We start from the raw sequence: 26395 nt of genomic DNA on the forward strand, positions 1-26395 counted from the left end.
AGGAAAGAGTCTCTGCTTTAAACCTGAATGAACATTTTATTAATATATATTTATCTCAGGCTCTTTAATATGTTTTGTCAATGAACATGCTAACAAGACCACCTCTATATGTGTTTACTAAGAGATGTGTAATGTAACATAAAAGTATTTTTTACTTCATAATTTACCTTAATGGAAGTGTTTATGATAAAAACAATATATAATATAATTAGTTTTAAAAATTCAATTGTAACTATTTTGTACCACTTTTTCTTGCCTACAAATACACAGAACAAAAAATGTAGATGAGAAAAAATTCAAGTTTTGTTTGACTAAAAACAGACCCACTACAGTAATAGGTCCCTTTGAAGCTTATTTGTTAATGAACATATTTATTACTTTTTGATATTTTTAATTCATTTTATTTTTTTTTTATTTGTTCTTTTGAATAAATAATTATTTTTTAATGTTTTTAGGTGTACTGAAAGATTATCTTCGAGAACTTCCAGAACCACTCGTGACCAAGTGTTTGTATCAAATGCTTGCTGATGCTGTTTCAGTATGTCTCCCATCCGATCCTCAGGGAAATGCCAATCTTATATTTTCCATTTTAGACTGTTTACCTCATGTTAATAGGGTAATGCAATATATTTATTTATTATATTATTTTCAAAATGTTCAAATTATTAGATTTTTAAATATTTTTTATTTAATTCAGTTGTTGGATTATAATAAATAAATGGTTTGTTTACAATTTGATCAATTAATTTTTAAAAAAAATCTTTAAATTTTATGCTAGTTATTTTTGACAGATAGTTATTCTTTTGAGTGGATGCTGATACCAATCTTTTTCAAGCAATGATTTTTCATTAGAATATATCTTCCATCTGCTACCTTTACTTACATCAATCAAATTTGTTATTCACAAAAAATCTGTGTTTTTACAGATAGCGATTTTTTGTTATAGTGCTCATTTGTATATTTGATGAACCATCTATCACTTGTGGCATCTCAACAAGAACGAAATAAAATGTCTTCTCAAGCTCTCGCTATTTGTTTTGCTCCAGTCCTAGTGCTTCATTCTGAGACTGAAGGAAAGCCCCTTGATTTCCATGGTCCTATTTCAGTTGTCAAATATCTTCTAGACATTTGGCCACAATCGTCAGGTAATGTAATCTTCTGTGTTATTATAATATAGGTGTAAAAGTGATTTATATTCTCTTTCTCCCTCTCTCTCTCTCTCATACATATTGCAGTGTTATTTCCTATATAAATAATATATTTAATTTAATAATTATATTTTTTATTTTCATTCTAAAACAATATAATAATTACCCAAATATTATTTTATGAATCTAATTTTTCTCCTTTTAATTTCATTTATATTGACTTTGTATAACATAAATAGATTTAATTTATTATTCAAAATGAATCAATTTTAAAATTGATTAATTTATTAGATCAACCTTCAGTATATTTTAATGTTACTATTAGGTTTGTTTAAAAATTAAAATAAAATGTCATCTGACAACAAAATTTTAATTACATCAAAAATAACACAACATAAAAATTAAGATTAAAATAAACACAAATTTTGTGCATTTGGCGTTGATGACCTCAGGGTTTTACGCCCTTAAGCCCCAGACAACAACAACACAAATTTTGTTATTCCTTCTCAATATGAACATCAATTAAATTAAAACAATTTTATATTTTCAAACTTTTTCATGATATTAAATATATAATTTTTTTAATGAGTTTTGTGATTCATTCAGTAGTACAAGATAGTCGTTAACTTGAATACTTTTGGTTATTTTCACAGTTTAGATGTAAGTTGTTATTAAATTTCTAAATCATGACCTCCAATTGATAGAATACCCCTCAGTTGAACTATCTAGGCGAATATCTAAATATTTTATGCATTTAAAGTTACAAATATACACAATCTCATAGGTATCTAATCAATCAAACAAGTGATTCATTTTCTTTTAATTGTGAATTTGACCCAAATAAGAATTGAAAACCAATACAATAAAATAAATATTTCAATTTTTAAAAATTCTTATAACACTTTTAAATAAATTTAGTAACATTATATGTCTACTAAATGCATTTTAAAACCCATAATTATTCAGTTTAAAGGAATTATACTTTTAAATTGTAAATAATTTTTAAACTAAGATAAGATTATATACTAAAAAATATAAACCTTTCTTACTTTTAATTAACATTATTTTTAAAACATTTACTATATTTATAAGGGATAATTACATGCACATAGCAACATAAAGCTTCTGTTGTGTACTGCACAAATTTTTCGTAATATTCTCATTTTTGATCTTATATTATTTTAGTGCCTGTTTCTTATTTATGACTTTTAATATTTATGTTATTCCTATAGATAAAAAAATACCCTTACAATATATTTATGTCAATGAAAAAGTAAGTGAGAGAGAGAGTGAGATAAAAAAACAGTGCCTTGAACTTAGTTGTACCGCTTGACTTCTACTAAGAGAAGTAAGCCTCAGCAACTGTGGCATAATTAAGTTTAACTTACTTACTATTCCTAAAAGAATAGAATTGATATTTAGGTTGTGTAATATTAACAGAATTTAAATATGTTACTTTTAGTTTTGTCAACTATTTTTTATGATTAAAAAAAACTTTTTATTTCTCCAGTCACATCAAAATTTAGACAGACAGATTATTTGTTTAAATTTTTTGAGTATATAAATTATTTCATTAATGACTCTAAGTTGCCTGGGTATCTGGATTATCTTCATTTAGCAATAAATTGTGTTCTATATAGAAAAATAGAAACTTTTGTATATGATTTTTTCAACAAGTGAACTTAGCCTTGATCAAGTGTGGATTAATCAGTTGAGCGTTTTTTTTTTTGTTATTGATTTCTATTTTAACTACAAAAACTACCTTATTTTTAGAAATCAGAGGGTCCACAAAGACAAAAAATTAAATACTCACACCCCCTCTGTACCCAGTCTATATAATTTATAATTCTTTTTTTTAAGGGCTGAAAGAAAGAAAAGTGTATCTTGTGGCCATAAACCTTTCTGCTTATTGTGCTATGAGATATTATTTATAATTTAAAGCTAACCTTTTGGGTAGAAAGCTTCATGTGGCATTGTTTTTAAGCACTAATTACCTACATGCTCAAATATAAATTTTAATTTTTTTGTATTTAGACCTGAAGACATTTTTAGGCCTTAAAAAAAAATATAGTATTTTTTTAAACTACCGGATACTATCAGAGATTATAAAGTTGAGAAAAGCATTTTCCAATCATTCTAGTTACTTTCACTATGCTACACTACATTCTGGTATTAAGCAGACCTAACCATTTTGAGATTTTAAATGCACTCTTGATAATCTAAGGATTTTCAAACTCTGTAATTGAAAATTGTCTCGCTTTGTTTGTGGGATTTCATGTGATGAACTAAGTTTCTATCTTATAATTCTTTAAATTAAAAAAAAAATAGTTGCAATTTATTGGGTTACATCATTATAACATAATATTTTATGCTCCCAAATTTAGTTTTTTGTTTGTAAAGAATTATAATACAGTTCTATCATCTATTCTTCTAATATATGAAGAAAGCATGCCGAATTATTGATTTGGGATTTTATGTGCATAAAATATCTAAAACCAGTTTTCTGTGGTATTGAATACAAATACCATCTATCAGATGTTGATAGTTCAAATATTCTTAACTCATTTATTAACTAATTATTAAACTCTTCCATGTCCAATATTTGTTTTTATTTGTTTCCACTGTTTTTGTTTTTCAGCATATGGGAGTTATTACTGGGGTTTTTCGGTAAGTGGGGTACAGTTTGATAAACCGTTGATACCCCTGTGTGTTACCTTGGCTAAAAAAAGCATTTTGTACCTGAAACTTGTAATAAGATCTTGTATATTTAGAGAGTGTGTGTATATGTATTTTGATATGTCCATATACACACACAGTGCCTATTTCCCAAACTTTTGTTTGTATATTTGAAAACGATAATTGTAATAACATTTTTTTCCATTTATTTAGCTTCGACCCTATGCCTCATGATTGAATTTTCTGTTTATTTATTTAGTTTGAGAAGTTTAAAATTTTGAGAAAATACCTCAATTCCCTATGTGTTTCTTGATACTCCTTTTTGAAACATGTGACATATTATTCACCAGTTTTTATTACTTAACTGTGATTTTATTTAGCATTTCATTTTTGTACTGAGTGTTTTAAATGATATTTGTTTTGTTTGTTGCATAGCATGTAGAATTATCATGATCGATATCTATTTACCTTTTATAAAATATGCGTATCTATTAATAATGTTTTGAAATTATTTGATATCTTTATATTATGATAAATGCTTGTTATTATTTAATGATTATAATGCTATTTATTTTGAAATATGGTAAAAATACTTATGGGAAGGGAACTTCATTAATATTGAGGTTGTAGTTGTATTAATTAATTATTATCTGCTGAAAGGTTTTAATTAGATTTTTAATTATTTATGACCAACTATTAGTTGTGATATTGTAAGAAATTTTATAAGGCTACATTGATAATGAGTATTTCATTGTTGATAATATTATTTATTTGATTGTTTTTGAAATAAGTTACTTATTTTCTTGTTTCCTTACTGTTCCATGTTAACTTGGCCGGTTATAATTTATTTTCATTTATAAAAGGTGTCTATTTTGTGAAATGTGAAACGTTATCTACATTAGTTTTTGAAATGATACTTAATAATTTAACTAATAGTATTCTATAGCGTGCATGAAAATGCTTTAATGCTTACTGCTTCTTTTTTTGTTCATCTTGATGAGTTATTTCAAAACTGCTTATGAGAAGTAAAATTATAAATTAAAAGTTATTATAAAGCTATGTTTACACAACAGGTATTATATACAGTTTAATTTTATTTGCAAATTATCACAAACATTAATTTGTTTAAATTTTGTGTATTATAAATGTATATAGATATATTTATTTTTCATAAAAGCTAGACAAGATGGTATAATTAATAACATTGATTCACACTTTGCCAAATATTACAATAAATTGATGGCCTATCAGCTTAGCATTTTTAGTTATACAAGTTGAGATTTAAAAAAAATTAAAATGGAGATCAAAAATAAAATTATAAATCAGAAAATAATTTTATTTTTATTTAAAAAAGAAGAGTAGAAAAGGGAGAAAGCTATATATAATAACAAAAATTTTATTAATGCAACTACATAATTTAAATAAGAAAGAAAGTATATTTAAATTACACAAACACTCTAAGATATGGTTTGTTCATGGGCTATGGTGGGATTTATTTAATAATAATTTTTATATGTCTCATCTAGCATATTATTTATTTAATGAAATGGTGATTAAACAAGCCTATACCTTAGGAATAATCCAAAATAAATTTTAGTTTTAAAGATCGCTTAAAAACTTCTTAAATTTTTTATTGTTGTAATATGCCAGTAAATTCTTATTACATCAAACCATACATTGTTAAAACCTGCTAAATCTAATGTTCCTATCTCTGTTTTGATATACTTTTCTGGTAATCTCATCGGCTTAGGATTGATTAACTTCTTAGTAGTTTCTTTGTTATGTACCCGACAACTTCAAAAGTCCTTATCAATTATGTTAAAATTTCAAATCAACTATATTTACCCAACTCTTGTTACACAGTTCTGCATTTTATAGCTGTCTATTGATCTATCAACTGATCTTTCTTTCATTTCTGTTTATTATTTAATGTTTCAATTATTACTATTTTCAAAATGATTTCATTTAAAATTTATTAATGAGCACTATTTCCTTTTCTCTTCTGAATTGTAAAATTTATTAATGAGAGAACTGATCCTGTATTCATTAGAAAAAACTCAGTATGTTCTACAAAGTTAGTTATGAGATTCGCACTTTACTGATCAGAAAAAGTACTTCTTTAATTTAAATTTGTTGTAAAATAGTAAAGACAATAATTTTCTTAATTTTAATGTGTTCGAATGTGGTATATTTATATTTAGTCCTATCTAATGGCCAATCTATTAAAAATGCAGTAGCTTACAACTTTTTTGATTAGTAAGATACTGCATTCTTCCTAAGCTGAGCAGTATAATTTCTTTTCTCCCAAGGAAACTAAAGTCTCCAAGATATTTAATATATTTATTGTAGAACAACAAATATCTTTGCTAAATTTCTTTAGAATTAATTCCTTGATTTTCCATTGATCAATTGTAATAGTCCTTATAAAGTGAATATGTTAGAATTCTTATATAAATCAGTTAAACTTAAAACATCATATAGCTTTCTTTGAAAAAAACTGAGACTGGAGAGAAAGCATAAAAATTTCAAATCTTTCCAACATGGTCAAATTTTATTAAATCGAATGAACTTAACCCAAAGATGAGAGGTAGCCATTATATTGAAAGACCATCCTAGTAAGGCACCCGTTGCCATGGGAGTCCTTTAGATAACTATTTTAGATCTTGCTCTCATTCCACACTGTAGGAAGCTAGGATCATTTAATGGTAGTTCAAGAGCTGTTTTGTGATTTTCTTTGACCAGGTCTTTAAGTGTTCTTAAATTGATTTTTATTATCTATAGTACACATCATTATGTATTATTTTTTTGCTCAAGCTGGTTATATAAAAGTTTTCATTCTTTTGGTTTAAAAAATAATGGTTAATGTTTTATTTACATTATGAAGTGTTTGAAAGTTTTACCAGCAATGGTTTGAAAAAGGAGTGGGGTGTGGTTGTTAGAAGGCAGCCAATAGGAGTCCCCCCATTTTTCTTAGATTCCTTTTTCTCTTTATTTCCTTCTATGTGTCAATTAGTCATATAAATATTTATGATATAAAAATCAGATGTTATAAGGTCATTATGGATTAGTATTAAGGATTGGAAAAAAAATATCCTTAGTGGGTGTTACTTGTTCTTAATTCCTTCAATTTGAGTACTTTATTTCCTGATACTAACAAGGTATAAAAATGTGGTAGGGGGAAGGGGTTTATACTATTTTATAAAATAAAAACATGAAGACTAGGAACAACATATCATGGGTGTACTTCTAAAGTTGACCGAACTGAAATAAACTTAAAAAAATGTGTACAATGTCTATTTTGAGTTTCATTTAGTGGTCAAACAGTAAAATATAAACATTGAAAAACTTTAATATTTTCTTTTTGTTCTATTTTTTTCCCTCCTTAGTAATTTTGTTTACAATCACATATTAAGTTAAAAAAAAATTGGAAAGAGAGGTTGTGTTGACTTAATCGATTTTGTTAGTACACCCATGAGATACTGGAGTAGAACGGCATAGCATGCCTTTGAAGTAGATAAATTTGGATTATGGTTTCTTATAGTGTAGTTAATAGTGAAACTTTATTTTTGTTTAAATTTTAGTTCTCATTTTATTTCATTATTTTTTAGTTTAAAACTATTCAGTTTTATATTCAAAATTTTATTCTTAGAGACTTTTTTTTTTTTTAATTTGGCAAAGTTGTTTTTTCACCCAGAAATGGCAACGTCGCAGCAGTGAAGAGTGACAGACATAAGATTACTACAGTTTTGAAAAAGAGGAAAGTTGATATTTTTTCAACCCCGCCAAGTTAAGGTGGAACACTGTAAGTGTCAATTCATCATTTCAAGTCAAAATCTTCTAGAAGAGTGAGTCATTAGCTGATGAGTGCTTTAAATAGATAACACAGTTTATTTTTTGCTTTTGCCCTCAAATTTATTTATCTTGTTTTGTTTTTTTAATTAGATTACTACAAAAACTCATAATGGATGTTAGCATTGGTTCACTATGCCATACTTAGATAGCGGAAACAGAATTAGTTTCTAGGATTAAGTTTATTGAGGATTTGTTTCGCTCTTCAGTTTTCCATTAATAGTTTTGAAGTTGAAAAATCTAAAAGCAACCGTATTTTTTTTTTATTATAAGGATCTTTAATGGGTTAGAGAACTTGTATTGGTTATTACTATTACTACTATAATATTACTCATCAATTTGAGGTTTTATATTTATTAAAATAGGCTAAACAACACGTGTGACATTTTGCTAATTAATTGAAATTTAATAACTGCTTCTTTCAGAATTAATTAAAAATATGTACTGATGACTCTGAGCCATACCTGCTTGCCTTTTAACATTCTAGTAGTCTTCCCTCTAATGGTGCATTAATTGTCACGCGTGATCTGTGAGATGGTTTCTGTTTTGTCTAATTATACTCACAATATTGCTTTAAATAATGTAGAAATTAGAAATTATTATAATATCAAAATATAAATGTATTTCATAACAATAAAAAAACGGTAAAATTTTGAAGAACAACAAAAAGTATGTAATAAAACTACATATGCATCATCTCTCAGATAACACCCAAATATTGGGTAAAAAATAATTTTGAAAAAAGCATATAGTCAGTGGTATCTCAAAAACGTAAACTAATTATCACATTAAAAATTATATAATATAATATAATTTTACTTTATTCTTACAAAAGTAGTTGAGTGGTACCTCAGAGATGATTCTGCAATCATCACAGCAATTCTTGAATTCTGAATAACACGAGTGAGGGATTTCCGTAATTGAAAGGGTATTTGGGTATCAAAAATGTTCCTTGGTCATCTCTCAGATGATGTGTGACTTCTGGAGTGTCACAAAGGTGGCTAATCAAGTGTAGATTGGTTCTCTAGTTGTTCATGTTTTTTTTTTCAGCATGGTTTAGTTTAAGACTTTATTGACCTAGAAAAACTAACTGGCAAGATAAGTGGTATCTTGAGGTGGTATAAGAATGCCTTCATTTTACATCTCAACCTCAGTTTAATATTCATTTGTATTCATTCGTTAGCGATATTTCATTTAAAGAAAATGATCTTGAAGAGAAAATAGGTATTAATATTTGTAAAAATTCTGTTTAAGCCTTTTAGAGTCTTAAAAATTTAAAATATTGTATTAAAGAACTTTTAACCTTGTTTTGGAAAAATATAAACAATAAACCGGAACTAGGAATTGCCAGGGGAGGTAAGCTTAATTTTTGCCATCTATTCTTTCATTTTTCCTAGTATAGTCATAGTTTTTTGTCTGCAAAGTCCAATATGTGAAGTGATATTTTTCCTCTTTATTTATTTGTTGGCTTTGGTGTAATGAGGCGCACTGAGTTTAGCTGACACTGTTAAGGCATCACTTTTTTTTTTTAATTGGCTTAATGCACTGCAGCCTTTGAGGCCTATTTTGTGGCTTCTTTATGAGCTATTTAAAGTTTAAGATTATATGAATCTCAAGTTAGTTTATTGATCAGTCTTCACTGTTTTGGTTCTACTATGTGGTCCCTAACAAATACTGCAAACCTTAAGCCTGCAAATCTGTCACACTAAAATTCAAGATATGCCTTTTCATCCTCAGTGTGACAGAATCTACACATGAGTTGTCCTGTCAACTTGAGGTTGATTATTGAATTTGTAGTGATCATTGTAGATCCTTGTAATTTTTCTTAAAATGATCCTATCCAGTTGAAGTAACAGGTTACTTTGATTGTCCAGAAACAGCTTAGAGTATATCTGTTTTGTCAATGTTGTTTAGCTTTGATGCCATTGCTGCCTTCATTCTACTTTTTGCATTACTGAGGCTCATACCACACATGAGCTCCGAAGTTATAGGAGTGTTCATAAAACCATTTCTGGCTAACCTGTCAGCTTTCTCATTGTCAGCTACGCCACAGCGTCCCAGCTTCTATTCAATCCAACTTTATTGTATTGTGTGAGTGTGTTCATTACTGTATTGCTGTATTTAACAACTCTTAATCATGTTGAGGGGTTCTTGAGTGTCTTTAGTGCTGCCTGGTTGTCTGTATAGATTGCTATGTCTTTACCTGCCAACCTTGCCTCTAATAGAGTGCTTGTGAAATAATGGCATATATTTCTGATTGAAATATTGAGATATATTTTCCAGGGGTAATAGATATTCTGTCTTTTGGTTTATCTTTATACCAACTCTTGAGAGTCAACAAGTGAGCACCACAGTTGTTAAAGTAGTACACTAACCTGTGGGCAGCCACCTCTAGGGCTAATCTAAAGTTCAGAGTATCCTAATTCTGATTTAAGAATCCTTTGTTCCAGCATAGAAATGATCCATGGGGATACTAGTGGATCTATGTTTCTGTTCCTTAGCATGTTAATACCATTTTAAGGAGTTTTATATAATCATTGAATGGTGACTATGAGTTCATTACCAATTTTATTTTACTAATGGTTATGATTGCATCAGCTTTGTCCCACTTTAATTTCCCACTGCTGTAACTGTTTAATGTGGAAAAGATTTCTTCTTGATCAAGCCATTCACAATTTAGGAAGTGGGATCTTGCCAAGACACCCAAGATATCACATTCATTGTTTATGAATGTGTTTCCCTCCTTTTAATGTCCTCAGCAGCCTAATATTTGATTTGTTTAATTGGTTGGCATATAGCTGACATATTGTCGACCTCCAGACTAAACTTCCCCCAAGCTTGTCTTTTGGATTTGTGATACTCTGTAATAACTTTCTCATAAGCATCCTATCTGGTAGTTATTTCTTTTGGATTGAATAGTCTTCTAGTGTGGTTACTTTGCTTATTTAAATCATCATTCCATCAGCAAATGTTCCTTTTGGATGTTTTGGCAGATATAGATTGTTGTTGAGATATGAATTCATTAGATCGTCCGTCATTAATTCACTTAAAGATTTTTGAAATTCTAGATTCTTGATGGCATAGTGTACTACCTTAAGGGATCATCTGATTTTTCAAGGTGTGAGTAATAGGATTTCCTCTCTCTATGGCTTAAGCATTCCACTCTGTAGAAATATACCAGTTAACTATATTTTGGCTAACATTGTGTCCTCTCTAGGGAATATCTATTATTTCTAACCTTACCCTATTACAGGAAGTAGGTTGATTACCTCTACTAAGTATGTCTAGATTATGGTTAATAATGAAACCTAAGATTTCCTCAGCTCTTTGATTGATATATAAGCTGCCCCATGGCTCATGATGAGCATTAGCATCCAAGACTGCTTTTAGTTTGCTCTCCCCAAAGTCCATAATCTCCTTAAGCTCAGTTGTGGGGATAGACACTTGTTGGGCAATTACTCTGACAGGATCATGATGCCTGTCTATTCTGTGACCCCTGGAAGGTAACGACCTTAGTAATTTTAAGTAATTCCCTGGCATCACCAATATACCCTCCCCAATGGCAATCACAAGGACTATTTTGAACAAACCATCTCTGAAGGATTGACTGAAGCAATACTGGACCAAGCCACCTGTCCTATAGCTAATGCCACTTAAGAGCAGATCGTAGCCTCCTAATTTGTCCATGCCTATATCTTTGATGGCTTCACACTGTTCACGGGTTCATTGGATTTCTGGATAGTTATTGAGCACAGCTGCAATTCCATCCCTGTACCAGCTCTAGCTTAGCTTTAGTACCCTACATATGCTTGGTTTTCTTTGACACAGGTGCAAAGATCCCAGTTTTTCTAGTTCTCATTTCCACAATTTGATCGAGCTTTGCACATGCCTTTTGCGTTCTGTAGCTTTAGATACTGGTTTTGAAGGGATTGTTGCAGTTACAGCTGCCTGTGCGGCCCTGTCACGTGAGCTATGTCCACTTTTTGGTGACTACCTCCAGATACATCGACACTGACTGGCTTCTCTGATGGGAACATTGTAGTCCTAGCTGCTGTCTCCTGGAGCAGCCCCACCCCTTGCATTGTGAGCTTGGTTCGTCCTTGCATTGTGAGCTTGGCCCTTATCTCTAGGAATAATTGCTCTGACTACCAGCTCTAATGGGAATCGTGCAGTCTTAGCTCCTGATCTTTGGGGGAACCTGTCACATTGAGCTTTGTTCTTTTTTGCCACCTGCCTCTTGGGAACAGCAGCCTGAACTGTGGATCGAAACCCTGCCATTCCGGCTACAGACAGGGAAGCCCCATTGCTTCTGACAGAGCTGCTTGGAATTAGGCTTTAGCTTTCTCCCTTCTCTCTATGGTGGTTGGTGTCGACAACTCCTGAGATACTGTAGTATCATCTGACCCTGAGGTCTCACCGATAAGAGAAAGGTTAGTCAATATGAAGTAAATACTTACCACTGTGTTGGAATCAGTAGTGGAGTGTGCACCTGCGTTAGCCTGAGCTGTGGATGCCAGATCCTCTTGTCTTCTCATTTGGACCTTGTGTCCTTCAATCTCCTTCTTTAGAGATAAAAGAGTCCCAGTAGAAGATTCATCATTAGTCTTTATATTTATTACAAAGTTTGAAACATTATGTAAGTCTGGAGAAGACAAATCTTCTCCATATAAAGATAAATTATTTAAACATGAAAAGTGATCTTGTGACATTTTTTTCACGCTAGTATTGAGGCAATTAAATTACACTGCAGATAAAACCCCCTCTTCCTAGATCAGGAATTAATATAATGGGATCTGACTGGTTCCCAAAGTGGGTTGATTAATTAGAGTATATTCTCTGCCATTCCACCACAGCTGGAACACCACTGAGCACCCTTTATCTGGCTTAGGTGTTTGAAAAGGTCTAACGCAGTTGTCAGTTTGAATGAAGTAATATACACCACCTCTGTTTGTGAGTCCCATTATACTTTCTGGAAAGGGAGAGAGAGGTGGAGCGTTCATATGGAGGTGACAACAGAATATAGGGATAGAGAGGGGGACTTTTAATTCCCAAGGATTGATTGAGACACTGTGACCTGATCGTCAGTCTAATATACAAGGGAATGACAAGTAGATGTATTGGGCTGTTATTTTTCTAGCAAGTTAAAGCATCAGCTTTGACTGCCTCTTGACTGCAGCAACACAAGTTCGAATCTGGCTTGTGGCGTTGAATTTTATTTATGTGACGGTCCCACGAAATGAAAACTTGACCCCTAACTATAGTTAGAATAGGGTGGTACCCTGCAGATAGCCTTTCCCTCTCCCTCTCTCCCCTGATATATCAGAAATGACCAGGAAGGTGAAGTATACCTAAAAATAACATAAAATTTTATAATCAGAAAAAATCTCTTATAAAGAGGATTTAAGACATCAAATAATTAAGTCTAGGTTATGGGCAGTTATTCTGAAAGTTATCCAGAATATTGAAATAAAGCAGAAAAAAAAACGTTTCTTAAGGAATTATTTCCTTGAAAATAAAATAAATAATAAAATTTGTATACCCTTAGTCACACATTAAATAATAAAGATTAATAATAAGTTCTCATATTCATTTCATTATTTTTTACTTCTTAAAGTATTATTTGAACATCTTGTTCAACTATTCATGATCAATCCTCAGATTCTTGATACTACGCATTATCGGGATTCTACTGTGCTATGATTCAACATATTTTTTATTCCGAAGAATGCAATGCTCAACCAGCAATTGGCACTGAAGAAATTATAGCCTTTTTTATTTTTCTATATTTTTTAATTATGAATTTCTTTTAACATAATGCAGCAAGAGTTCAGAAAAATTGAAAAATAGTTGTCAATATTCATTTTATAAGGTTTAAAAATGTACATATTTTCCATTTATAATTTTTTTTAACATCAGATAACGAAAATTTAAAATATTGATTACCAGTGAAAAACAAATTGATATCCTTAAACAAGTTGAATAAATTAATTTTTATTATATTTTGGAAACAATCTTTATTACAGAAGCAGTCCACACTTTGATTGCATTATGAGTCTACTATAGCTTCTTGTTAGGAACAAAGTTAATATTTGCTATTCAATCCCCAACAGAGAAATTGGATTGTTTGCTTACCAAGGTGACAAGTATAAGTTCTATGATATGCTCTTTAAGACCTACACAATCCTTTTTATATTTTTCCAGTCTTATAAACAACAACTGTGAACATTTTATTAGCTGTTGATTACATCAACATTTTTTGAACAATAGAAAAAATATTTAAACTGACAAGTGAGATTAGGTTGTTTCTTAATGCAAAACCAGATATATGTAAGTGGTAACCGAGCATATTGTAGCAATGCCAGTGCACTCTAAAGTGTTGGTTTGAACTGTGTGAATCATCTTTAACATCTTATGTATATTTCAACTTTCCTTCTCTGATTAAAACAGGCTGATAACATTTTTTTACAATTTTGATTTTCCTAACATTTTCATGTGATCATTGAAACTTAATCTTTGCATTCTATTAAGAATATGTTTTTCAGGAATAAAACTTTTTTTAGAACAAAGAGTTAACATCAACAAAAAATTTATATTTTGAATGAATTTCTTTTCATCTTATAAATTATTGATTTCTGCAAATAGTGATCTCAAAAAAGGCTGAGCTAAAATGTCTGCCAAAAAGCACTTATAATATTCTTTCATAATCATTGAGAATCAACTTTCCATCATAAGTAATTATTTTACTTGAAAAAGTTATTTTTTTTTTCCTGTCATGAAAAATCAGAGCATATCGATGGTAGTATGCAAAAATCATACTAAGAATTTTCTTGGTGGCGGTTTGATTCTCGAGAAACATATCTATATTTTTAATCTTTTTTTAACTTATTAATCATTGTGATGTGGTCAGAAATAGTTGATTTAATAACTGAAAGTTATCCTGCAAATTCTCAAACAGTTGCTTTCTGATTTTCTAAAACTAACTACTGAATCTTACGTTTTCACTTAAAAAATTGATAATCAGGGCTTTGTATTCAATTTAAAGTTTGAACTAGAATTGAGAAGTGGAAATTTATTATGAAAAAAAGACTTTAAATAGCTTGGATTTGATTATTAAGAATAGTTTTGAAACAACTCATATCTAATTTTTATTGAGTGAGTAAGTTAATCTAGTGGGTGATACCAGTCAATTCAAGGAATGTTGACTGACACTGATAGGGATTCAAAATATGACTTGTGGATACACAATAATTTTACCTGTGCCTGATAGCATACAGGATCGAAATTTGGAATTAGAACTTTAAAACTGTAATTTGTTGTTATATATTTTTCAAAGCTTAATGCAGGACATTATCCAATGTATGATGGGTTGCCACTTAATTTGTTTTATACTGTTTATTGGCTATGGGTTAAGCAAAATATTTTTAATTGCTCATGATTTTAAATGTTTTGAGATTTCTGTAATTTGATCATGACTACTTTTGCCTGGTATGATTTCAGAATATTTTAAAATTAGAATAGTCAAGTATTATAATTGTAATGTATATGAACTGTTAGTGAGAGTTGCAAGTTATTTAATAGCTATAATTAAAATATATCTTTTTACTAGAGTGATCTTTAACATTATACATTAATTATGATTAATTTTTTTTTCTGTAGATTAGAATAATGAGATATATATCTTAATAAGACCATTATAAATAGATGTCTTGAAGCATTTATATAATTTTTAAATCTGTGTTCTCCAAAATTTTGCATGCTCTGATGGATGCTAAATCTTAGTTATTATCATTTTGAGGGAGTTAAATAATTAGTTACCCTAAAAATAAACTAAAATTTCAATCATGATCTTCATGCTTGTGTATTAGCAAAATAATGAATCTGCTTTGATGGCATTTGCATGTGCGAAGAGCTAAACCTATTAGAAAAATGCATTACATTTACTAAATGTATTGACACAGTGGATATACTTACCTTTGTTCCTTATTTGTAAACTAATAATCTATAAGGAACACATTTGAATTATTCAATGATGTTATAGAGATACATTTGTATACATATATTTTATTCATTTTTCATTATAACTCTTGAATATTTTGGTGTTATGTTTAATTCTGAATAATATATAATATGTGCATAAATAGTCTTTTTACACAAACACACATCACACACCACATTAGATCTACATCTTTGCTAATCATTTTTTTATTTTGATAAATTATAAAAATTAAATTAGTTTCCACCAATTCAAATTTGGTTTATTGTCTGCTTGAAATTAAGATCTTTTCATTTACTAGTCACTATATTTCTAATTAAAATGTATGATTACTGATGTCTGTTAATGAGCTTGTTTCATACTCGTTTGTGTTTGTCCCTTATTGACGAAGAGGATAAAGGGGAATCTCCTACATGCTGGCCGGTTGAGTCTGATTGACATTGCCATGGCTAAAATAACATTTTCATTATTACTTCCCTATTCTTGTCAACATTTTATGGTTTTTTTATAAGTCATCGGGTATTTGATGAGATTTTAATTTAGTAGTGGTTTTGATTTTGATAGAATAATTTTTTTGTTCAGTTTGTTGATTACCTAAGATGCTGTCTTCTTAATATCAGATTCATTAATTATAAATCTCTAGAATTACCTTTTGCAAGTTTCTTGAGGATGAGTATGTTTATTATTGACTTCAAATGTTTAACGACAGTTTATTTTGGAAATATAAAAATGCAACCTCACATTTCCATAATTTCATTGTGTATGGCATAATGGTTTCAAAATTGTATATCCTTAATTAAGAATTGAACTAATTTATTTACAAACTTATTGCCTAATCAAAAACAGTAAAAGAGCATAAGTTTAGACCCTATTGTATGAAGTTATCATTTTTAATTCCCACACTTATGATACTTAGACGTATGTTTTTTTTTATCACTACAAAAACATTATTTTGTCTAAAAGTTGAGTATGTACGGTGTGAGTGAGTGCATTAAATGAAGGAAAACAAAGTTTAATCAATTTCAAAATGTTTTGAAACTTTATTTATTATTTTTAAACTTTACTATAAAACCTTTTAAGTCATCAAAAATCATCAAATTGTTTGTGAGTGATCTAATTGTCAGTTTCTACTGGCATTTTGCAGTTCTTTTCTTTTTTCAAGCTTTGTTCCTTTTCAGATTACCATGAAAAAATGTTAAGCTCTTAATCATTTCTTGCTGAATCATCTTACGTTTCATGCCAAAAAATGCTCGACATCCTCTTGTATTTTTATTAATTTTGTTACCACCGAAGTTTATATACACATGAGAAGTTTATTCACCAGGATAGATGTCAATTGATGTTAGGTACAATCAATATTCAAGAGGTGTTAAGTTTTGAAATTCTAGATAACTATATACTCCTTAAGCAAGATAGTTCAGGAAGATCTGTGTTATAAATGAAAAAACAGGAAGAGTACTAGTTGCTTTGGTTCTGATTGCTCTAAATATAAAGTGCCTTTGTAAATCTGTTCTTCGGAGAAAACAATAAATTTCATGATACACAAAATATATGTACAGGATTTATCAGAAACAATAAAAATTTGTTATATCCATTGTAGTTAGACCAAATTCAATTGTAGAGCTCATTTTATAATGCACTTTGTCTCTGTCAATGACTGTATTTGTGTCCCATCTGTGTTAATGGAGTGTAGCTATTTCTATAATAGTTCACCTTTAGCAGTTGTTAACTGTCACTTTAGAAGTAAACTTTAGTCACCTTTTAAAACTTAACCAAAATAATTGCTTTATTGTACATTTGTCTTTTCTGCACCAGTAATTTATTTAGTTAATCTAATTGTTGCTTTTATGTGTTGTAGATAAAGATTCTTCCGATTAAAAGCTTCATTTATTTACATTTGTATCACTGTTTCAATGGGAGAGAGAAAATATTTTTATTATGAATTTACTACTAAAATTTAAATTTATTTATACAAACTGACAAAACTGTATAAACTGGTTGATAAATTGAATGTGCAATTTTATATATATTTTTATTAAGAAATGTTAGTGTACATATGATTTTTCCACTAGCTTTTTTTATTGATAAATTTTAAGAAGGCAAGTAAAAAAATTGAAGTAAAAAGAAATAGATAAAAATTATCATTAAATTGATGTTATTAAATTTTTCAAAACAAAAGAACAAAAATAAATTTCTAAAAAATATATTTTAATAACCACAACGATTATGATTGTTATACTTTCATACTTGTTATGACTTAAGTTATATTCAGGGAGGTTGAGGATGAGAGAAGGATGGTGGTATAAGCCACTGGCTCGAGCCCTGGGTTGCCATATCTAACTTCAGATATCTCATTTCAGTCCAGGTTTCGCCATAAACCAGTTCTTAGTGATCTTGGTGTTCTATTATTTCTTTTAGAATATATGTTTTTTTACCAGTTAGTTCTACTTAAAACAAACAAATGTCAAGGTATTTATAAATTAACAAGCTTTCTGTCATTTGGCCAAAAGTCCTTTGACAGAATGCTGTCAGTTTAAATGAGCCTTGGTTCATGATTTACAATGTCAAATGGTAATAAGTTGTGTAGCGTGAGGTGAAAATAAAAATCCTCGATGGTTAGCGATTCGTTTGTAAAAAGACATTCAATAGAAAATATTACTACCTAAGTTCCTTAAGCTATTGTTTATGGCTGATAATAATTATTATTATTGTTAAAATATCTACTAAGACTGAGCTTATACAGTTAAATCTAATATATAAAAATTAATATTTGTTTGTTCGTACTGTATACACTGCTGTTCATTCTATTGTGATGAGGCTTTTTGGTAAATATTCTGGATTTTCTTGGAAAGGTTATAGACTACTCTGATTTTTGGCAAAAAAAAGTTATTTATAAAATTAAGTATTTTTCTGCTCAAAAAGTATACATATTTTTTTCATGGTTATTATATTCCAATCAATATGTCTCTTTCTGAAGAATAAGAAAAAAATATTACTTATTCTATTAAACAATTGTTTATTCACCAAAAATTAAAAAAAAAAAAAAACATAATGAGGATTTTAGTAAAGTAGGTAAAAAATAACCATTGTATGAAAAAGCAAATGATATTGTTTATTGTGTCATCTGAAAGCTTTAAATAGCATTTTCCAAAGAAGTTTGTTATCATATAAAATCATATTGTTGTTATCATTGTTCATATAGTCAATTATAATTCCTCTGCATTTTATCCAATTCCAATGTTCCAATGTTAATACAACCCTTGTAAAGCTGAATGTCTGCTCTTTTAGCCTACATTAACATCATTTAGATCTAGTGCCCTTATTTTGAGACGTTTTATTTTATATCTCCAGTTCTGATTTGTTTAATTCGACTGGTTTGTGCCCTTTGGTGCAGTTTATAGAGCCCTAAACCACTCTCAAATTTCATATAGATTGGTTGAATCATGTTGAAGCTATTTGCCATTATAAATCCTAATTGCGAAACATTGCTGGGTCTACTAGTGTAAAGATAAAATGAATTTCTTATGAGTTTTAAATTTTTTAGTAGTGCTGTTTATAAGAGAAAAAAAAAACCGTCAGCAGTGTGAATTACCCACGATGGCAAGCAAAGCAGACAGCTGTGTCACAGAGCAATAACAAAGTGGATATTCACATCCAGTAATCAGCCATCTTCAGTCTCCTTGATTAAATAATCACTTACTGGCAACTATAAATTATTGAATAAGAGTCGTTATTCTCTTTGTTATTAATCTGTGCAAGGATGCTCTCCATATGGGATTTTATCATATTTTTTTTCTATATTAACGTTTAAAATTCTTCCTGTTTTATTATTTTTAAATAATAGAGATTTCTGACTTTTTATATGTACCGTAGAACTCTGCTTATCTGTCTTAGTTGATACCTAAATCTTGTCCCTTTCACTTAAAACACCTTGATTTGTATAATTCTCTATTCATACCTAAAGGTACAAACATTATGAATACAAGTTATAGTGATGTGTATTATAACAGTTTATATGCGAGTTAAAAACTATAACCCAAAGATTACTTTTTTGGATATGAAGTTTTTATCCAATGACTAATTCACTTGTGTATGTATGTATACATAATTAAGAGCTTTTCAAGAAAAATATAAATTAAAAAAATTTAAGTGTTATTAAGAATAGTGAAAAATTTGACATGCATAATTCTTCTAAATATTACAATATAGATGTTTGCTGTTTGTTACCCTGTTAATCTTCATTAGTTTCTTTTCTCGTTACTCCATATTGGTTAACAGTTCAAGATTTATTGTAGTAAGGTAATTTATCTTTCTTAAGTTAGTAGCCAGGATTCTATGAAGAATTCACTTAATTTTATTTCTCTATGAAGAATTCACATAATTTTAGTTTTCTTTTAAACCACCCATTAAGCCGTGAAGATGATAAGTGGGACTGTGTGTGAAAATATCATGGTTTTCCATAATCAGACTATCCAAATGTAAACAAAATTATATTGTTCTTCCTTTATGCAAGGTTGTGATTTATCTCCTTATTTTTCCCAAAAAATTGAGTTTGGTTTTTGTAGAAAAAACATTTTTCTGTGGGTATTAATAATTACTTGTTTATTTATGTTTTTCAGTAAAATTAGATTTAAGCTTAATAAAGATCAGGAACTCTAAACGATCATTAAAAAATATAATGAAGATTTTTTTTTCTACACCACAGGAAGTAGACTATTACGCCATTTTCCTTCTCGCAGCCCAATACAAGTTTACTTTTGCCTTTAGTTGGTCCGCATCCTGCTGAATATCTTTCACACCAATACACCTCTAAAGATGGTCTCCTATGTTGCATAGAGGACATTTTGGTGAATCTACAATGCCTATTCGACGGAGATGTTTTTGGAGCAGATCATGTCCTGTTACTAGGCGAAAACAAGCCACTCCCTCAGCTCTGCTAAGATTGCCGGGGTTCATTTATCCTTATGCAGTCATGCATCCCACTTCTTCTGGGAACTTCACTTCTCAGTGTGTTCATTGCCATATATACCAACATGCCTTTGCAATAATGTGAACTAAGAGTTATCTATGAGAAGATAGTTGGGGGTGCGGTCAGAATATAACACAAATAAGTTGAAATAACTTATTTAATATTACCAACGTTTCGGCCAGAATTCCCAGCCTTCACCAGGGCTAAAAACCAAGAACAAAATAACAACCAAAGAATACAAAATATAAAATATAAACAGAATGACAGAAAGTAAATGATTGTACAAAATGGAATTAATAGAAATAAAGTGATGAAAGAAGTGAAAAATAAAATGCATATATAGGCAATTGAATAATATACCTAACCTTTGTATTGCTTTTAGACCTCACTATCTAATATATACTCAAAACTAAAAGACCCTATCCCTCTTCTACACTGATTAAATGTCGTATACTGCATTCCTTGCACAACCCCCAATTGTAATTCTGCTTACATTGGTGAATCCAAAAACCTCTTGAAAGACCATATCAAACAACACAAATATTCTGTTTCCTCACATAATCATTCTGTCTCAAAACTTTCAGAACATTCTCTTTCTTTAAATCATTCCTTCGATTTCGATAAAACATCAATACTAGCTACAGTTCGTAACCATGACAAAAGGTTTCATCTCAAAAAGCTTCTATATCCTTCTTCCATCAATTTAAAAACCGACAAGCACAACTTATCGTTAACATATTTACAAATAGTTAATATATTAAAAATGTAACAAAGTTAAAATTATATATATATTATATTTCTTCAATATATTCTTATTATTTTTTTTTTCGCCCACTTTGAAGCATTTTTAACTTTTTGTAAAATATTTGTTGTCACCCTCTTATATGTTTTTCTCTTTTTAACAATTTTTAAATATTTTCTATTTCTTATCATTACCCATCGAAATAACTTATAATGTATTCTCACCTTCCAGTAACTACTTATTTTTATCCACTTGTAAATTAGGTATAAATAATTCTTAACAATGAGAAAACTGCAATAATACTGAACACAATACTGAAGCTTTTATAAAGTTTGGAAGGTAATAGGCATGGGGGTTTCAAGAATTGAAGGGACACAGGCAACAATCAAGTATGTTCCTAGATCATTTATCAGACTACTTGAGTTGTTAAGGTTTTGACTTACATAGGTATGAAAGGTTGAAAACCTACAAAAACCCTAAAAATCTGTCCACCTATTAATTTAATGCCTGGAATAAATGGTACAGAGAGACCAATGGCCAAGAAGGGGTTTTTACGACTCAGAGGTCTCTCAAATGCATAGATCTGTAAAAAAACTGCTCATCGAAAGTTTTTCTCGATTACAATTCTCCCATTTCTTCTGCTCACACTTCTTCCGATTTCTTTGGCCATCACTGTAGGTTTTTATCTGGGCTAGTATTATCAAGATGGAAGACTCAAGTGTGAATAAAAAAGCTCATCCCAATCGTCTTTTCTATGTTTATATCTTAGATATTATGTCTATCAATTATGTATATATCCTGCTTATTATGTTTTGTCATTTCTATATGTTATTTTGGCACCAACCGATAAATGCTATCGTCTAGTCTGACTATATTTATTGTACTTATCTGAATAAATAAATAAAAATAAGAATAGAAAAAAAAATAGACACTCATTACATTTTTTTATACCAGCCCCGATAAAGACCTATAATGCGGTTTAAAACATTAGCATTTAATAGTTACCATTATTTTTTACTGCTACGTAGACCATGTTATTGATAAAAATATTATATTACTCGAAAAATAAACCATGGAATGGAATTTAGCTGTTGCATTTTTGGAACATGCCTACTTTATGTACTCAGTTATTATTTTCCTTTAGAAATAATGTTTATAAATGAACTATTTAAAATTATTTTATCAATGCTATCTCTAAACAGTAGTATAACATCCAAATAATTTTGTGATATTTCTATCAATGTGACTCTTTTGTTGTAATTGTATACGATTCTTAAACATTACCTGGCATCAGATATGTTCAATTAATTTTATTAGCCGATGCATAGCGCATATTGTCTACTTTTGTGTTATTGGTTTTTTAAAGCTCTTTTATAATAATAACTAAGGTTATTATGAAGAAATTATTGTTAATGGTGGTTAGGTGGCAATTTTATCATTGAAAAATATTGGCCGTAAACTGGTAAGAGTGGTTCGATAGATTTTCTTATTTTTAAAAATAATATTTGACACACATAAATACAGCTAGAAAAATTTTATAAGATACGGGCAACTTCCCGGTTCAGTTAGATATTTAAAATTTCTTGTACAGGTCTTTTGAAGTAGTAATTTTTTTTTTTTTACTATTTGCATCAGTCTAAGTAGTGTATTCAAAACTTAAAACTACTTGTACCTATTGCTAGTGTGGATGTTGATACTGACTGATCTAAAATGGCAAAGGTTCTTAACCTTTTTTAGTCATTGTCAATCGTACAAATGTATTTTACTTTCATGTTTAGTAAATTATGTGCATTTACTTCAAATTTACACAAACACATATACATAAACAAAACAAATTGGTAATAATTCTGTTCAAACTACCTCATTGGTGCTCATATTCAGAATATACATTTACTCATACTGTATAAAATGGTTTTCCCTTGTACTATTGGGAAGTAGAAACTGCTGAGGAAAATCAAGAAAGGAAGGTTGAACCTAAGGGCAAAGTTTATTGTCCCAATAGGTCGAAAGATCAAATGTTAGTTTCTAAAGAATATTTATAATACTTGTGGCACACTTGGATGTGTGCTCTGACCTTGCTCTAAGGGTATTGCCTGGCCGCTTGGCGAGGTATATTGTGCAGGTCTTGCTGCTCAGTTCACGTTTACCATACACCTCTTGATTAACACCCAGAATTTCTATATTGGGTGCTCTGTTTACATATTAGCTAATTTTGATTTTCTGAAGAAAAACATTGAGCACATCTTATTTATAGGGATTACTTTATTTAGTCATTTAATTATCATTCAGAATGGCAGAAGAAAAATGTCCTTAGGACCTCATTAAACCTACATTATAAAAAATAAAAGTATATAACAATACTAATATATATTTGTGACATTTAGGCATTTTTTAATTTTGTCTATCTTCAAACTTTTTCCATACTTTCTCAGTCATCTTATTAAAATTCTTTGGTTTTATAAATAAAACTCAATGGAAATATTAGTTGACGTTTTTTCTTGGGGATTTTTGTCTGCAACATATTAATTAATGTAAGATTTAAAATTCAAATATTAAAAAGATACATTGCCTTTAAAAAAATTATATAAAGTAATATTTTGGTTGTTTTTTTAATCTCCAGAAATGTCTGTTTTTTGTCAATTTTAGTTATCTTTTATTCATGTTTTATCACTCTCACACACAGTTCATAAAAAGACTATTTGCTATAGTTGCCATTTTGGGCATTTTATTGAACTATTTGTGTTAGTAAGATGAAGGAGAGTTTGTTATTTCTTTAGTTTATTTAGCTGCTTAGCATATGATACAATTAGATTTTTTGTACCTATTTTGTTATTTAGGGCTTTGTTTTGGATTTCGATATTGTAATGGCTTCTAAAAGCTTTCTTTTACTGGTAATCTTTTGAATATAAAGTATTTCATCATCTTGAAAATAAAAATTCTGTCCTTTTTCAATGTGGCGCTGTACTAATGCAGTTTTTAAATTGTATTTAGTATTACTTTTATTCTTACAGTAATTAAAATGTTGATAAATTCTGTCTTTTATGTACTGACCTTTCTCCTCACAGTATACTCTCGGATAGTTTAGACTATTGATTTATTATACCATTCCCACAGATTTATTCTTCTCAATTTTGTCTTTCATGTTGTTATAAAAATTGTTAATTTGTTTGTTAGTTTATATCCCAACTTGTACGGTTTATTATACCAAAGAATTTTAATAAGATGAAGTAAAACAAAAAATCGAAAATGGTCAAAGTTAAACAATGCTGAAACGTCACTAAAATATATATACATATAAAATGGAATTGCATGGAAATAAAATTCATTATAAAAACAAAATTATTCTTATATCATTTTATTTTTTATAATGTGGGTTTAATGAAGACCTAAGAATATTTTTTCTCAATCATTCTGATTTAAAAATGGATCCCCACTAAAAAAAAGATACAATAATTATAAAGTAGTTCATAATAAGTTTATTTATTTATTCAATTAACCATACCGTGAATAACAATTGATATGTGTTAGACAGACAGGGCGCCGCCGCCGCCTCCCAGACCTTCCGCACCAGAGCCTCCCCCGCCACTTCCAGCCAAGCCAAAGCCAACAGTTGTTTCTTCACCGGTGAGCCAGTCTTCATCAGAGGATGACTATAAGGGTGCCTTTGACTCTGTGGCCAATTTCGAAAGTAAGAAGTCTGTCTTCGAAGGGGTGTTAGCTGCGGCAGGGCAGGGACCTCCACCGCCTCCACCTCCTAAGAAGCAGCAGATAGCCCAAGATTATTTCAAAGATGAGTCTCTTCTTCATCCTCAAGTACCTGCTCCGCCGTTGAGACTTAATAGGAACAACCCGTTTGCTGAAGATATGGAAGAAATGGCGAGCAGTGGAGGAGCCATCGTGACTACACCATCTTCCTCTACAACCGAGGAAGGAGGAAGAGGAACAGGTGCAGACGCAGATGGAGAGAACTCGGACGACAGTACCAATTTGAAATAAAATTATAAGATGTTAAATGATAATGATAATTATGTCCTCAGTTGACTCTCATCTATATTTTATTTTGCTTTCCTCTCCATTTCTTATTGGACTAGGCTTCTAATCATTTTTTTTATTTGATGTATTTTATGGTGCTATAGCAGATCATTTTTAAAAATTATCTTGGCTTACTCAAAATTTGAAATTTAATTCCACATTTGATTTTAATTTGAGATTTATACCTGATAGAAAACCTGTATGACTTTGTCGCTTGCCTTAGTAATGGACAGAAGACAGTACTATTCTGCTTACCATAAAACTACAATCTTATTGGAATATATTTTTATACTCTCTCTCTTTTTAGATATATAAGCAATTCAACTGAATGTTGGTAAAAGAAGCTTAAATTATGTGGATGAAGGTATTTTTCATAATATTGACCTCAAAAATAATGCATGTAATCCAGCAAAATAAACATGTTTTATCCACAGTGCAGATTAAAATTCTCTTTATTCTGAAGTAAATTCATCGTATTTAGCCTATTTATTCATTTTTATAATATTTATCTTATGAATAGACACTAAAGGTAAATAGCGTTAAGAAGTTTATCTAATTATCTTATAGTAAGAAAAATTATTATGATTCTATCATTCTCAACTTCTCCCTTCTGGATTATTTTTTTTTTTTTAGAAAATTCTTTTGAAAAACTTTATCATTCTCCAATCACTTTTAGATACTATTGCTTATCTGTTAAAAGATATTTAAAGTAAATACAGACGTATATGAAATATTAAATGGAAGTATACCAAACGCTGAAAAAGAATTCTATAGTAATTATATTTTATAAAATGAGGACAAAATTGTTATTATTCAAACAACGAAGTATTTTGTGAAATGGTTTTATAAACCATTGTATTGAAACATGTACTTCTCAAAAGAGAAAGAAAAGTTGTCAATATTTGAGAGCAATAAGGTAATAAATGGTGGAGTGATGTATGTGTGTTTTAGTAAAATATATATATAATTATAAAATTATATATATA

The 26395-nt window shown here is 29.6% G+C and overlaps 1 protein-coding gene across 6 annotated transcripts in view; it reads left to right on the top strand.

Annotated features, from left to right (window-relative positions):
- RhoGAP100F (Rho GTPase activating protein at 100F) overlaps positions 1-26389 on the top strand; it is a 128554-nt gene extending 102165 nt beyond the window's left edge. For 3 of the 6 annotated variants that reach the window (XM_014419441.2, XM_014419445.2, XM_014419443.2), the window contains 3 exons: positions 456-616; positions 947-1145; positions 24910-26389. In XM_014419441.2, coding sequence (XP_014274927.1) covers positions 456-616; positions 947-1145; positions 24910-25373 — 824 coding nt within the window. In that variant the 3' untranslated portion in view covers positions 25374-26389. Of the gene's footprint in view, positions 1-455; positions 617-946; positions 1146-3786; positions 4070-7518; positions 7627-24905 lie in introns of those variants that run through there. The other 3 variants (XR_001343053.2, XR_001343054.3, XM_067045769.1) reach the window with 3 other exon arrangements.
- Positions 26390-26395: the final 6 nt, after the last annotated feature.

The sequence above is a fragment of the Halyomorpha halys genome, unplaced genomic scaffold, assembly GCF_000696795.3.
Source record: "Halyomorpha halys isolate HHAL.00 unplaced genomic scaffold, Hhal_1.1 Scaffold238.1, whole genome shotgun sequence".
NCBI classification, from domain to species: Eukaryota; Metazoa; Arthropoda; class Insecta; order Hemiptera; family Pentatomidae; genus Halyomorpha; species Halyomorpha halys.